General features: G+C 41.9%; 1 protein-coding gene across 1 annotated transcript; it reads left to right on the top strand.

Annotated features, from left to right (window-relative positions):
- Positions 1 to 13,802: 13,802 nt before the first annotated feature.
- LOC144285348 (uncharacterized) lies at positions 13,803 to 15,032 on the top strand. The gene has a single exon (XM_077850463.1). The coding sequence runs from the start codon at positions 13,845 to 13,847 to the stop codon at positions 14,769 to 14,771; it is 927 nt and encodes a 308-aa protein (XP_077706589.1). The 5' UTR covers positions 13,803 to 13,844; the 3' UTR covers positions 14,772 to 15,032.
- Positions 15,033 to 16,858: the final 1,826 nt, after the last annotated feature.

The following is a 16,858-nucleotide window of genomic DNA, read 5'->3' as shown; positions in this document are numbered from 1 at the left end:
GTGAAATCCATCTGGTCCAGTGTATCTTTTAAAGCTCTTGTTTCTTTGGAGATGTTGTGCTTAGAAGATCTGTCAATTATAGAAAGAGCTGTGTTCAAGTCACCAAGTATAAGTGTATTATTATCTAAGTATGTCTTAATTTTGGTTATTAATTGATTGATATACTTGGCGGCTCCCACATTCAGGGCATATATATTCATGATTATTAGGTCCTCTTGTTGGATAGATCCTTTAAGGATGATATAGTGTCCCTCTTCATTTCCTACTACAGTCTTTGGGATAAACTTTATCTGATATAAGGATGGCTACCCCTTGCTTTCTTTGAGGACCATTTGAATGGTAAATGGTTCTCCAACCTTTTATTTCTGGCTGTAGGTGTCTTTACGTCTAAAATGTGTCTCTTGTATACAGCAAATACATGGGTCTTGCTTTTTTATCCAGTCTGAAACCCTACTCCTTTTGATGGGGTCATTAAGCCCATTCACGTTCAGAGTTACTAGTGAAAGATATGAATTTAGTGTCATCATGATACCTATTTAGTCCCTGTTTTTGTGGATTGTTTCTTTCGACTTCCTCTTTCTTTTACAGAGTCCCCCTTAATATTTCTTGCAGAGTTGGTTTGGTGGTCATATATTCTTTCAGTTTCTGCCTATCTTGGGAGCTCTTTATCTCTCCTTCTATTCTGAATGAGAGCCTTGCTGGATAGAGTATTTTTGGCTGCATGTTTTTCTCATTTAGGGCCCTGAATATATCCTGCCAGCCCTTTCTGGCCTGCCAAGTTTCTGTGGAGAGGTCTGCTGTTAATCTAATAGTTCTCCCCATATAAGTTAGGTATCTCCTGTCTCTTGCTGTTTTAAGGATCTACTCTTTATCTTTGGAATTTGCAAGTTTCACTATTAAATGTCTGATTAAAATCAATCAGTTTTATTGATTTTTTTTGGGGGGGGAATCTCTCTATCTCCTGGATCTGAATGCTTGTTTCCCTTCCCAAGTTAGGGAAGTTCTCAGCTATGATTTGTTCAAATACACTTTCAGGTCCTCTGTCCCTTCGTCGCCCTCTGCAACCCCAATTAAACGTAGATTTTTCCTTCTGAGGCTATCCTTTATTTCCCTTAACTTTTCCTCATAATCTTTTAATGTTTTTCTCTTTTTTTCCTCAGCTTCCTTCCTTGCCACTAACTTGTCCTCTATGTCAATCACTCATTCTTCTACCTCATTAACCCTTGTCATAAAGACTTCCAGTTTGGATTGCATCTCATTTAATTGATTTTTAATTTTGGCCTGATTAGATCTAAATTCTGCAGTCATGAAGTCTCTTGAATCCTTTATGCTTTTTTCAGAGCCATCAGTAGCTTTATAATTGTGCTTCTGAATTGGCTTTCTGACATTGAATTTTAGAGAGAGTCCTGTTTCTGATTCTTTCTTTCATGGTGAGTTTTTCCTTCTAGTCATTTTGCTCAATGCAGAGTGGCTAAAAACAAGTTGTACTGGAAAAAGGAAGAAAAAAAAGAGAAAGAAGGGGAAAACAAACAAACAAACAAACAAACAAAGAATAAAAAACCAAAACCAAAACCAAAACCAAAACAAAATGAAAACAAGGAGGGGTATCCTCTGATTCTATATACTGTAAGTCCCTCAACTTCCCCTGGAGCTTTCCAGAGCTGCTCGGTCAAGAATTTGCTCTTCCCCTGTCCTTCCAGCTGGTCTTCTGCGGGAGGGCCTGCTGTGCTGATTCTCAGGTGTGTGCACCTGGGGGAGTTGCCCTGCCCTCTGCCAGGTGCTCAGCTCAGTGGGAGCTCTTTATCCTGTGAGGCCCCTGGTCCCTGGCATCCCCGCTCCATCCCAGGCACAAGGTGACACAGGGAGGAACAATAAGACTCCCAGCTCTGCAGCCCTGGAGTCAGCTCCCGCAGTAACCACCACAATTTCCCAGTCCACACTTGCCTGGATACTCCGGGGTAAGGGGCGCTAATCTGCACAACTCAGGGCTGCTGGGCAGCAAGAGCGTCCTCACTGTCCTGTGTCCTCCCGGCCTCCGCCTGTCCCAAGGGGAGCGACAGATCCTGGGCTGTGTCCCCCGGTGCCCTGGGCTCTGGGGCCTGCACCACTGGAATCGCGCTCCCGGGGCTGTGCAGCCTCCTCTGCGAGGAGCCGCTGCCTGAGCTGCTCCCGAGGCCCTGCTGGGCCCGCTCCAGCCCTTTGCCGAACTCGGCGCGTGGTGTGTGGCTCGCTCTCCCCGGGGCGCATTTCCTCTGTTAGTGACCCCGGGAACCTGGGGGCTTCAGTACCCATCCTGGGATCCTGCCTGAGTTCCCTGTGACCGCCTTTCTGCCCAGGAAGATTGCTTCTCTGGGACTGGGCTTTCCTGTCCTGGAGGCTGTCACCCCCTGGCCTTAGCCCAGCTCCTCTTATGGGCCCCTCCTCCACTGGATTATTTATTTATTTATTTATTTATTTATTTATTTATTTATTTCCCGTCTTCCTTCCTTGATAGAAACGCGAACTCTTCTCACTTTAGCATTCCAGATGTTCTCTCTAAATCTCAGGCCAAATCCATAGGTTTTCAGGATGATTTGGAAATTATCTAAGTAAGTTGGTGGGGACAGGTGACTTGGGGACCCTACTCTTCTGGCATCTTGCCCCGCCCCCCTCCATTTTGACTTTCATGTTTTTGCAATTGCTGTCATAAGTATATTCTGCATTTTTGGCTTCCTTTCAGTGTATTCAATTTAATTTTTGTAGATACATAAGTTTTAGGGGTTTTGGGTTTTTTGTTTTGTTTTATAATTTTGGAAATTAGTACCTTCTAACATATGGACCAAATTACACTCAGAACCAGGAGTATCACTGTCTTGGTCCACTCTGTGAGACTATATTTTCTCTCTCCCACCACATCTCCTCCACCTTTTCTTCTTTTTTAAATGTTTACTTTAAAAAAAAATTGTCTTTCACTTTTGTGGTGTTACTGTTTTTCTTTTATTTTCTGGTCCTTGATCTCTTCAGAATTGTTTAGGATGTATCTCTTTTTTTTTTCTCTAGGATGTATCTTATTAGGTCATGATTGATATTTTTGACTCTTCTCACTCATACAGCAATTTTGCGCTGGACAAAATGACTAGAAGGAAGAATTCACCACAAAAGAAAGATAGGAAGTAATACTCTCTGCCACAGATCTAATGGATGTGGATTTAAGAAAGATGTCATAGATAGAATTCAGGATTATGATTATAAAATTACTGGTAGGTCTTGAAGAAGCATAAAATGCTCTACAGAATCTCTTACTGCAGAAATGAGATCTAATGAGGTTCAAATTAAAAATACTTTAACTGAGATGCAGTCTAAACTGGATGCTCTAACAGCTAGTGTAAATGAGGAAGAAGAGAGAGTAGGTGACATAGAAGACAAGTTGACGGAAAGGAAGGAAGCTAAGGAAAATAGAGAAAAGCAACCAAGAGCCCACAAGGCAGTACTCTGATAATTAAGTGACAGTTTGGAAAAGAATAACATCCATACTATTGGCATTCCAGAGGACGTGAAAAGAGAGAGAGTACCAGAAAGTATGTTTAAACAAATCATAGCTGAGAACTTCCCTAATTTGGGGAAGGACACAACCATTCAAATCCAAGTGATAGAGAGGAATCCTCCCCCAAATCAACACAAACCAACCAACACCCCAACATATAATAGTGAAACTTGCAAATTTCAGAGTTAAAGAGAAAATTATAAAAGCAGCTCAAGACCAGAGATTCCTAACTTATACAGGGAGAAATATCAGATAACAGCGGACCTATCCACAGAGACCTGGCAGGCCAGAAGGGGCTGACATGATATACTCGGGGTACTAAATGAGAAAACATGCACCCAAGAATACATTATCCGGTAAGGCTGCCATTCAGAATAGAAAGAGATAAAGAGCTTCCAATATAGACGGAAACTGAAAGAATATGTGACCATCAAACCAGCTGTGCAAGAAATATTAAGGGGGACCCTCGATGAAATAGGGAACTCAAAGAAACAATCTTCAGAAACAGGGACTATAGGTAATACTCTGACACTAAATTCATATCTTTCAATAGTTACTCTGAACGTGAATGGGCTAAATGATTCAGTCAAAAGATAGGATATCAGATTGGATAAAAAAGCAAGACCTATCTATATACTGTCTATAAGAGATTCATTTTATTTTTTATTTATTTTTTTAAAATAAATTTTTATTTATTTATGATAGTCACAGAGAGAGAGAGAGAGAGAGAGAGAGAGGCAGAGACACAGGCAGAGGGAGAAGTAGGCTCCATGCCGGGAGCCCGACGTGGGATTTGATCCCAGGTCTCCAGGATCAGCCCTGGGCCAAAGGCAGGCACCAAACCGCTGCACCACCCAGGGATCCCAAGAGATTCATCTTAGACTTAAGGACACTTTCAAACTGAAAATTAGGGGATAGATAACTATTTACCAGGCAAATGGGCCTCTAAAGTATTCTGGGGTAGCAATCCTCATAGATAAATTAGATGTTAAACCAAAGACTGTAATAAGAGATGAAGAGGGATACTATACCATACTTAGATGGTCTATCCAACATGAAGACCTAACAATTATAAATATTTATGCTCCTAATGTGGGAACAGCCAATTATATCAATAAATTAGTAACCAGAGTAAAGAGACACATAGATAATAATACATTAATAGTAGGAGACTTCACCACTCCACTCCCAGCAGAAGACTGATCTTCTAAGTAGAAGATTAGCAAAGAACAAGGGCTTTGAATGACATACTACACCAAATGGATTTCACAGATATATATATATATATATATATATATATATATATATATATATATATCATTCCATCCTGATGCAACAGAATACACATTCTTCTCAAGTGCACATGGAACTTTATCCAGAATAGATGACACACTGGGTCGCAAATCAGGTCTCAACCAATACCAAAAGATTGGGATTATTCCCTGCATATTTTCAGACCACAATACTTTAAAACTAGAACTAAATTACAAGAAGAAATTTGGAAGGAACTCAAACACTTGGAGGTTAGTGAACATCCTACTAAAGAATGAATAGGTCAACCAGGAAATTAGAGAAGAATTAAAAAGATTCACAGAAACTAACAAAAATGAAAGCAGAACTGTCTAAAATCTTTGGGATAGGCAAAGGTGGTCCTAAGAGGGAGATACATCTCAATACAAGCCTCCCTCAAAAAATTGGAAAAATCTCAAATACACAACCTGACACCTAAAGGAACTGGAGAAGAAATAGTAAATATAGCCTAAACTGAGCAGTAGAAAAGAAATAATAAAGATTAGAGCAGAACTCAATGAAACAGAGACCAGAAGAACTTCAGAAGAGATCAACAAAACCAGAAGCTGGTTTTTTGAAAGAATTAATAAGAAAGATAACTCCCTACTCAGATTTATTAAAAATAAAAGAGAAAAGACTCAATAAAATCATGAATGAAAGAGGAGAGATCACAACCAATATCAAGGAAATACAAACAATTTAAAAAATGTTTTAGGAGCAAAAGAAAAAAAAAGAAAAAAGGGGGAGGAACAAACAGAAAACAAAAAACAAGGGGGAGTATCCTCTGACTCTATGTACTGTAAATCCCTCGACTTCCCCTGGAACTTTCCAGTGCTGTTTGGAGCAATATATGCCAACAGATTTGGCTATCTGAAAGAAATGGATGCATTTCTTGAAACCTAGAAATTACCAAAACTGAAACAAGAAGAAATAGAAAACCCAAACAGACCAGTAACCAGTGAGTAAATTGAAGCAGTCATCAAAACCCTCCCAAGAAACAGAAGTCCATGCCAGATGGCTTCTCAGGGGAATTCTACCAAATATTTAAAGAAGAAATAATACCTATTCTACTGAAGCTGTTTCAAATGATAGAAATGGAAGGAATACTTCCAAACTTGTTCTATGGGGCCAGCATTACCTTGATCCCCAAACCAGACAAGGACACCACCAAAATGGAGAATTACAGACCAAGATCCCTGATGAACATGGATGCAAAAGTTTTCAACAAGATACTAGCCAATAGGATTCAACAGTACATTAAAAGGATTATTCACCAGGACCAAGTGGGATTTATCCCTGGGATGCAAAGGTGGTTCAACATTTGTAAAATAATCAGTGTGATAGATCGTATCAATAAAAGAAAAGACAAGAACAATATGATCCTCTCAATAGGTACAGAGAAAGCATTTGGCAAAATACAGCATCCATTCCTGATTAAACTCTTCAAAGTGTAGAAGATATGGTCTATATATACAATGGACTATTACTGAGTAATTAGAAAAGACAAATATCCACCATTTGCTTCAACATGGATGGAACTGGAGGGTATTATGCTGAATGAAGTAAGTCAATCGGAGAAGGACAAACATTATATGGTTTCATTCATTCAGAGAGTATAAAAATAGTGAAAGGGATTAAAGGGAAAATGAGAGAAAATGAGTGGGAAATATCAGTGAAGGTGACAGAACATGAGAGACTCCTAACTCTGGGAAACAAACAAGGGGTAGTGGAAGGGGAGGTGGGTGGGGGGATGGGGTGACTGGGTGATGGGCACTGAGGGCGGCACTTGACGGGATGAACACTAGGTGTTCATGTTGGCAAATTGAACTCCAATAAAAAATATGCAAAAAATAAACAACAACAAAAAAAACAAGGTGTAATGATAGAGGGAGCATATCTCAATATCATAAAAGCCATCTATGTAAAGCACACAGTGAATGTCATTCTCAATGGGGAAAAACTGAGAGCTTTAAGATTAGGAACGTACAGGGATGCCCATTCTCACCTCTGTTATTCAACATAATACTAGAAACCCTAGCCTCATAAATCAGACAACAAAAAGAAATAAAAGGCATTCAAATTGGCAAGGAAGAAGTCAAACTCTCCCTCTTTGCAGATGACACGCACGATACTGTATAAAGAAAACCCAAAAGACTCCATCCCAAAATTGTTAGAACTCATTGCAATTCAGCAATGTGGTAGGATACAAAATCAATGCACATAAATCAGTTGCATTTCTATACATTAACAATGAGACTGAAAAAAGAGAAATTAAGGAATCAACCCCATTTACAATTGCACTCCAAACTGTAAGATACCTAGGAATAAACCTAACCAAAGAGGTAAAGGATCTGCACTCTAGAAACTACAGAACACTTATGAAAGAGATTGAAGAAGACATAAAGAGATGGAAAAACACTCCATATTCATGGATTAAGGAAATAAATATTGTGAAAATGTCTATGCTACCTAGAGCAATTTACACATTCAATGCAATCCTTATCAAAACACCATTAACTTTCTTCACAGAGTTAAAACGAACAATACTAAGATTTGTATGGAACCAGAAAAGAGTCTGAATAGCTAGAGGAATGTTGAAAAATAAAACCAAAGCTGGGAGCATCACAATGCCTGACTTCAAACTGTATTACAAAGCGGTGATAATCAAGACAGCACGGTACTGACACAAGAACGGACATGTAGATCAATGGAACAGAATAGAGAACCCAGAAATGGACCTTCAACTCTACGGTCAACTCATCTTCAACAAAGCAGGAAAGAATATCCAATGAAAAAAAGACAGTCTCTTCAATAAACGGTGTTGGGAAAATTGGACAGCCATATGAAGAAGAATGAAACTGGGCCATTCTCTTACACCATACACAATGATAAGATCAATATGGTTGAAAGATCTAAATGTGAGACAAGAGGGATACCTCGGTGTCTCCGCTATTGAGCATCTGCCTTCAGCTCAGGGCATGATCCCTGATCTGGGGTTGAGTCCCCCATCGAGCTCCCTGTGTGGAGATTGCCTATCCTCTATCTATGTCTCCACCTCTCTCTCTCTGTGTCTCTCATGAATAAATAAATAATAAATAAACGTGAGACAAGAATCCACCAAAATCCTAGAGAAGAATACAGGCAACAACATTTTATTTATTTTATTTTTTTAATTTTTATTTATTTATGATAGTCACAGAGAGAGAAAGAGAGGCAGAGACACAGGCAGAGAGAAGCAGGCTCCATGCACCGGGAGCCCGACGTGGGGATCGATCCTGGGTCTCCAGGATCGCGCCCTAGGCCAAAGGCAGGCGCCAAACCGCTGCGCCACCCAGGGATCCCCAGGCAACAACATTTTAGAACTTGGCCACAGCAACTTCTTGCAAGACACATCAATGAAGGAAAGGAACTCTGGGAAACGAACTAGGGGTGGTAGAAGGGGAGGAGGGCGGGGGGTGGGAGTGAATGGGTGACGGGCACTGGGTGTTATTCTGTATGTTAGTAAATTGAACACCAATAAAAAAAAATGAAAAAAAAAAAGGAAAGGAAACAAAAGCAAAAATGAACTATTGGGACTTCAAGATAAAAAGCTTCTGACAGCAAAGGAAATCATCAACAAAACTAAAAGGCAACCTACAGAATGGGAGAAGATATTTGATACATGATACAACAGATAAAGGGCTAGTATCCAAGATTTATAAAGAACTTATCAAACCCAATACTTACGAGACAATCAATCCAGTCATGAAATAGGCAGAAGACATGAACAGATATTTCTCCAAAGAAGATCTATACATGGCCAACAAGCACATGAAAAAATACTCCACAACACTTGCCACAGGGAAATACACATAAAAACCACAATGAGATACCACTTTACACTGGTGAGAGTGGCTAAAATTAATAAGACAGGAAACAACAAATGTTAGCAAGGATATGGAGAAAAGGAAGCCCTCTTGCACTGTTGGTGAGAAGGCAGGTTGGCGCAGCCTCTCTGGAAAACAGTATGGAGGTTCTTCAAGAAGTTAAAAATAGAGATATCCAATGAGTCAGCAATTGCACTACTAGGTATTTACCCCAAAGATATAAATGTAGTGAAACAATGGGACACCTGCACCCCAATCAATGTTCATAGCAGTGTTGTCCACAATAGCCAAACTGTGGAAGGGACCCCTGTCAGGATGAGCCCTAGGAGATGTATGGCAGTGCTGAATCACTCTATGGGATTCACATGAAAGGACTGTAAGGTTAACTATGCTGCAAAGAAATGAAAGTTTGCTCCAAGAAAAGAATGAAGGATAATGGACATGGAGCACTGGTCCATATGTAGCATGTAGGAAGCAACTTGAGTCATGTCTGTTCCTCACCTTGGCACACAAACTCCCAGCTCTGAAGGAGGCATAGTCTTGGCAGTCTATCCAGAGCCTCCCGGAGAGCTAGTTCAATGTTCAATGTTGGTGTGTGCCCTGGGCAGGAGCCTTCCTGGTTCTTCAGAGGTCCCTCCACTGCTCCTGGGAGTTGACACAGGGCCTAGGTTTCCTCTTCCTCTCAGTCTGAATTAAGCATCTCAAATCCCTGAGCACCAAAGCTGCATCATTACTTAGTTCAGGACCAGAAGTGCTAGGCTTCTGTCTCTGGCAACTCCTATGAATGCCCACATTTTTTCTCTTTCTTCTTCCTCACATTCATCTCCATCCCTCCATTTTTTCTGCCCACTGCCAGAACAGGCAGCTTTCTTTCCCTCCAATGCTTCACAGTTCCTGCACCAAATGCTGGGGGTTGTGTTGTTCCCCTTGATTTTTCAGAGGTCCCAGATGAGTCCAAGTCATCATACATGCCCACTGAACGGTCTCTCAGACCCTGATGTCATCCTTTCTTCCTTTTCTTGGGAACATGTTGATCACAACACCAATTATGTTCCAGTTGAGGAGCACAATGTGTTTGGCAGAAAGTTGCCTGACAGCTCTGGACTCTGCCTAGAGGTCTTGAGCACCAGGAGGACATAGCAGAAAAGGTCTTCCATGACCCCACAATGAGTGTGTTCAGTTGCAGCCTTTGGTTGTGAGGACACCATAGGCTCACCTATCTTTGATGCGGAAGAGTGCACGAGGGGCTGGATGGGGCCTGAGGAAATCAAAGGGTCCCTGTGTGCACAGGAGCTCTCCGGGGCAGGGCCTGCTGCCCTCACACAGGGCTCCTGGTCGCTGAGGTTTAGGACACGAATATCTCTACCTTTGTCCCAGACATCTCTCACATGTACAGGAGAATAAATTTCCATGGTCAACGAAGACACTCCACCCAGAAGCTTGCTGGAGCTCAGGCCCAGGGTGTTTCCTAACTGGTCTGCAGATGGGAATGTGAGTGCCCTTTAGCCAGGGCAGAAGATGCAGCCTGGCATCTGATTCTGTCCCTGTCAGCTCTGTGACATAACATTATAGGATCTCCTCACCTGCAAATGGAGATACAAATTTGTGGGGGACTATAGGAGACTCCAAATGGATAATGCACATAGTATGGGACCTGTGCATACATTTTGTCATGAATGTTGAACAAGGACATGGACACCATATGGGATGCAGAATGGTACAGGGTTTATTAAGAGATATAGGTGAGACCCTCCCCCCACCACTGCATGGAGGGAGGCCTTTGAAAGGTTCATGCAAGGATGAAAAGAGGATACAAGGACTGTGAGGAATGGAATAGAAAACTTGATCCTAAACTTTCATTAGTGTCAGATACTTATCTATGATGCATGAATTTTTTTCTCTACACCTTAGTGGGATGGAAGTGAGATCTGCACTGTGTTGTATTGCAGATATGATGAATCCATATAACTATATAGGAAGCTGGCACATGATTTACAGACAGAAAGAACAGACTCAGTGAGAAGGGACATATATTTCATAAAGGTACTTCACATTCTTTGGAATAGCCTAATGAGTCTTAAACATTACAGTGATTGGAAATGGGTGATGGCAAACATTTTTTGCACATTGTATTTCTTTGTGAAGCAACCAACAGCAAAATGTTTGGCTGAAGCTGAACACCACAACAAGAGAGTGGTCCGTTAGCAATTATTCTGACAGCAGGTTGGTTGGCAGCAAGGCTGACAACAGTTGGATCCACAGCCTTGGGCTAGGCACCCAGGCAGGCAGCAGCAGGTGGGTTGGTAGCAGGTTCTTCTGCAGTACACAGGGGTGCAGCAAGCTGGCTGGGAGCATGGTGTGGAGCAGCAACTGGAGCGGCAGCAAGGCTGGCAGCAGCTGGACACACAGCATATGGGCTTGCAGCAGGTGGTCCTACAGCAGGTGGTTTGACAGCAAGTTGGGCGGCAGCAGCAAGGTTGGCAGCAGCTGGACCCGCAGCAGCTGGACCCACTGCAGCCTTGTCCACAGCCACTGGACCCACAGCAGCTAGGCTGGCAGCAGCTGGACACACAGCATGTGGGCTTGCAGCAGGTGGTCCTGCAGCAGGTGGTCCTGCAGCATGTAGGCTGGCAGTAAGGGGAGCAGAATGAACCAGTCATGCTGTCAGTGGTGGAAGGTGAGCTTCTGTTTTGCGTTGTGGTTTTTAGATTCTGTTACCTATTCCTTCCATTCTGGGGCTTTTATACACTGGACCTCCTGACATTTGGACCAATGGGCACAACGTTCCTTGTTGTTGTTTAAATAATTTTCAATAATCACTGAGGGAAGTGTAAAAGAGGAAGTTGTTCCGAAATGTTATGAATCCTTAGGAAATAATTGCTTATTTGCTTCTTAATTGAGAATAACTCATAGAAACATTCTCAGAAGGAAGGAAGGTGGTCACATCAGCAGCCTTGTTCTTGCTTCAGGGACCATGGGATCATGTGCTCTAGTTTCTGCTGGCCTGAGGAGTGTCAGCAGTGGTCCTTCCCCAGCTCTGGTCTCTGGGTTGTCTGTAGATGGAAATGTCCCTGGGGGAGTGGGGACATGAGGTCCCTCTGTTCACAGGGAGCACCGGAATCCATGCCTGAGCCCAAGTCAGTCTCCCCACAAAGCCTGATGGGAGACACCCTGATGGCATCTGCTTCTTGGAGCACCCTACCCCATCTGCATATCCCAATTCCATCGAGGACCTTGGCCCAACGATGTCTGGCATCTTATCTTCCAAATGGCTAGGCAGAGCCGAAGCAGGTGGGCAAAAGCTGCAACAGCACACAGGGAAAAGCAATTATCAACCTGTGTGACCAGTGGTCTTGATTTAGTCAGAATTGTGGGCTTTCCCAGCATGTGGATCTTTCATTGATATGCTGGGGTAATTTGGGCAAAGCACAATGACCTCATGACTCAACCCTAACTCATTTTTAACATATTTGTTTACTTCACGTATGCACTATGTTTTGTTTTCTCCTATTTTTAATTGAAGGGGTAGTCTTGGTGATAGTGCTCCTTTTTATAAATTATAATACATTAAAATCGATAATTTCAAATCTGATAGAATATCACCGAGTGAACCCCCATGTCGCTATTACCAGGTTAACAAAAAGAACTTAATTTAATCCCCTTCAAATTATAATCCTTATTATTCCCAAAGGTATGTATGTATTCTAGCGACTCACACATTGTGTATGTTAATAGTTCATTTCAGATGCTTTTAGAATTGGCTACTTTCACTTTATATCATGAATGTGAGACTTATGCAGGCACTTCATTCATCCCTTTTCTTTATAGTTCCCCAATGTATACAAATGATATATTTGTCTATCTACCATTAATATATAAGTGGGTTGTTGCTGTTTGGGACTTTTGAAATTATTACGAATATCAAAATTTTGTATGAATTCTATTGTACAAGTCTTTTGACTTTATTTATTTATCTATACATTTTTATTGAAATAATACTATGAGGTGGATTGTTCATGTTATTTCTCTGAGAGAATGTTTATATTATAGGAGCACCTAAATATATAAAGTGAACAGTGATAGACCTAAAGAGAACAACATATAACAATATAATAATAATAGAGATCTTTTAATACTCTATTGTCTCCAATGTATAGATCATCTAGACAGAAAATCAAAACAAGCATGGGTCTTAAACAATATATTACAATAGAGGGAATTAAGAGACATATACAGAACATTCCATTCAGAAACAACAGAATACATCTGCATTCTTCTCATATGCACATGGTAAACTTCCAGAATAGATCATATGTTAGGTCACAAAATAAGTCTTAATAAATTTAATAAGATTAAAATATATCAGGCGTCTTTTGTGACAGCAATAGTATGAATCCATAAGTCAATTAGAAAAAACCTGCAAAATTCACAAATATATGAAAATTAAACAACAATGCAATGAACAACCAATGGGTCAAAGAATGATTCAAAAGTGAAATAAAAAAATACATTGAGACAAATGGAAATGGAAATACAACATACCAAAAATTATGTGATGCAGCAAAAGCAGTTCTTAGAGGGAAGTTAAAAGTGATAAATGTCTACATCATGAAACAAGAAAAATCTCAAGTAAACAACCAATTTTTCATCTCAAGGAACTTGAAAAATGAACAAAGCCCAAAGTTACAATAAGGTACAATAAGGAAGGGAATAATAAAGATCAGAGGAGAAATAAAGGCACTTCCTAATCTCACTATGGTCAAAGGAATAGCAGACAAGGAACAACTGTTCTGACCTTTGCCAAGACAGCCAAAACTATCACATGATTAGATGATGCCAAATAACAGAATGTAGCTGGTGATGATTCTTGATTTTCTCATTTCTGGAAAAGGTTCCTAAATAGTATTCTCAATTAAGGTAATGATCAAACACTAAATTACAGAACCTTCAAAACACTAGGGGAACAACTTCTTCCTTGAAAATTGTTAGTGACTATAAAAAAACAAAAACAAAAACAAAAGCATAAACAACAAAAAAAGAAAGTCCTGCCCATTGGTCCACATTGGGGAGTTCAGTGCATAAAAGCCCCAAAACAGAAGGAGGCATCAGTCAGAATCTGAGAATCTTACCTCTGAACTGAAGCCAACCCTCCAATTCGTGACACCATGACCAACTCGTGTTGCTCCTCTTGCTGCCAGCCTACGTGCTGCAGGACCACCTGCTGCAGGACCACCTGCTGCAGGACCACCTGCTGCAAGCCCACATGCTGTGTGTCCAGCTGCTGCCAGCCCAGCTGCTCTGGGTCCAGTGGCTGCGGGTCCAGCTGCTGCCAGCCTTGCTGCTCTCGCCCAACGTGCTGTCAAACCACCTGCTGCAGGACCACCTGCTGCAAGCCCACATGCTGTGTGTCCAGTTGCTGCCAGCCCAGCTGCTGTGGGTCCAGCTGCTGCCAGCCTTGCTGCTACCGCCCAACTTGCTGTCAAACCACCTGCTGTAGGACCACCTGCTGCAAGCCCACATGCTGTGTGTCCAGCTGCTGCCAGCCCAGCTACTGTGGGTCCAGTGGCTGCGGGTCCAGCTGCTGCCAGCCTTGCTGCTCTCGCCCAACTTGCTGTCACACCACCTGCTGTAGGACCACGTGCTGCAAGCCCACATGCTGTGTGTCCAGCTGCTGCCAGCCCAGCTGCTGTGGGTCCAGTGGCTGCGGGTCCAGCTGCTGCCAGCCTTGCTGCCGCCCAACGTGCTGTCAAACCACCTGCTGCAGGACCACGTGCTGCAAGCCCACATGCTGTGTGTCCAGCTGCTGCCAGCCCAGCTACTGTGGGTCCAGTGGCTGCGGGTCCAGCTGCTGCCAGCCTTGCTGCTGCCGCCCAACGTGCTGTCAAACCACCTGCTGTAGGACCACCTGCTGCAAGCCCACATGCTGTGTGTCCAGCTGCTGCCAGCCTTGCTGCCGCCCCAGTTGCTGCTGCACACCCTGCTCCCAGCCAGCTTGCTGCACCCCCGTTTTCTGCAGGAGAACCTGCTACCAGCCCACCTGTTGCTGCCTGCCTGGGTGCCTAGCCCAAGGCTGTGGATCCAGCTGCTGTTAGCCTTCCTGTTGCTCATCACGTGACCAAAGAAACACCATCTGCACACCTTCCTGTTAACTGACTTGCCATTTAGGACAAATTTCCTTGCTTGATTTTGCTGAAAGTCACCATGCAACCATCAAATTTTTTTTCTCATATGTGTTTTTATAAGCTTGTGAATCAGTTTGATGTTGTACAGAGGACTTCCTCCAATTCTCTTCCTTTCAAGTATGTGGATCTTGTGTCAGTTTCATAAGTCCTTGATACTAAGTTATCGTCTTGGTTTCTTTTTTTTTTTAATATTTATTTATTTATTTATTTATTTATTTATTTATTTATTTATTTATTTATGATAGTCACACAGAGAGAGAGAGAGGCAGAGACACAGGCAGAGGGAGAAGCAGGCTCCATGCACTGGAAGCCCGACGTGGGATTCGATCCCGGGTCTCCAGGATCGCGCCCTGGGCCAAAGGCAGGCGCTAAACCGCTGCGCCACCCAGGGATCCCTCGTCTTGGTTTCTGAAGTCAGGATCATCTGTTCCCTCTAAGTAGGTTAGGAAAATAAGTCTCCAAAACTTTTTCATAGGTTCCTGAAACTGATTAATAAACTTCATAATTATATATATTTTTCAACGTGCTCGTGGTTCTTTCTCCTGCTTTCATCTTTAGATGCAAGTATCTTACTTATATGTTTCTTAATAAAGGCTATATCATAATTCACCCTATATTGTGTTTTATTTTACTGTACAATATTCCCAATATAGGAACTTATATACATATTGGGTACAATATGCATTATCTGACCTGAGCTACACAACAGCCTGTCATGAATTATATTCTACATTTTAAAGTGATAATATTTCACTGTGTAATTTAATGTAGTTAATAATGATAAACTTAGATACAGGATTGGATCATTTGTTCCTGCTCAAAGGCAACACATTGACATGTCAATAGAAGTAGCAATAATATTTAGTACTGAACACTAGTAAGCTATGCAAATGTATTTATTCTTTATAAATGGAAGAAACAATCCCTCATATATGCAGAAACTGTTAAAAAATCAGTTTCTCACAACACAGCAAGCAGTATATACATGGAAGGGCAGGTGGGAGCTGCCTTTTGGAGCTCTCAAGAAAACACATAGCCTTTCCTGTTTCCACATGTTCAGTCACACATGCAATTCATCCTCATGAAATAGTTAGCATCCACTGTGTCCTCACAAGAGAGACTCTTATCTAAACTGACTTTCTCTGTATTGTGTAAATCCAATTCTGAATAGCCTCCTTCTACTAAATATCTCTCAATATAGTAAGAAAATAAATAATTCTCTGCAATAAGAAGTGGACTATATATTGTATTCCCCTAAAGTTATGGAAATTGCTCACCAAAATGCTATTAAGAAATTCAAGTTAAGACAAAGTTGAAGACTCAGAGACTATGTAATGGGCATGTATGACTTTGAGTAACACATGACCTATGAACCATCCAAGAAACTAAACAACCTCTTGTATTTTCTGAGGCCAACTATGAAGAACTTGAGGTGAATTAAGAGCATGTTCCAGGGGGGTGAGACGAATGTGAGGAAGAAGAAAGAGGAGAAAAAAAACCAAAACAAAACCATGGGCATTCATTAGGAGCCGCCATAGTTAGAAGGCTGGTGCTTCCAGTCCCCAACATATTAACAATGCTGCCTGGGTGCTCAAGGATGTGAGGCCTGATTTGGGCTCTGAGAGGAAGAGGAGACCTAGGCTCTGGGTCACCTCCTGGGAGCAGTGGAGGGACCTCTGATGAGCTAGGAAGGTTCCTGCCTGGGGCACGCACCAACATTGGAGACTAGCTCTATGGGAGGCTCTGGACAGGCTGCCAAGACCAGTTGTGCCTCCTGCTGGTCATTCAGAGATGGGGGTTTGCATTCAGAGGTGAGGAACGGATCTGACCTGGGTTGCTAGGTAGGGACCAAATGCTTCATATACATTACCTTTAATTCTGAAGAAAGTTTCAAGGAAATATAAATATTCCCATTTTAGAAAAGAAGAAATTAAGACCCAGAGAGGTGAATTCATAGTTTGTTTCCTCAGAAACACTATCCCAAGAAAAAGAACCAA

This window comes from Canis aureus, chromosome 16 (genome assembly GCF_053574225.1).
Source record: "Canis aureus isolate CA01 chromosome 16, VMU_Caureus_v.1.0, whole genome shotgun sequence".
In the NCBI taxonomy this organism is placed as follows: domain Eukaryota; kingdom Metazoa; phylum Chordata; class Mammalia; order Carnivora; family Canidae; genus Canis; species Canis aureus.
Note: the sequence above shows the minus strand (reverse complement) of the source record. Positions and strands in the feature narration are given on the sequence as shown.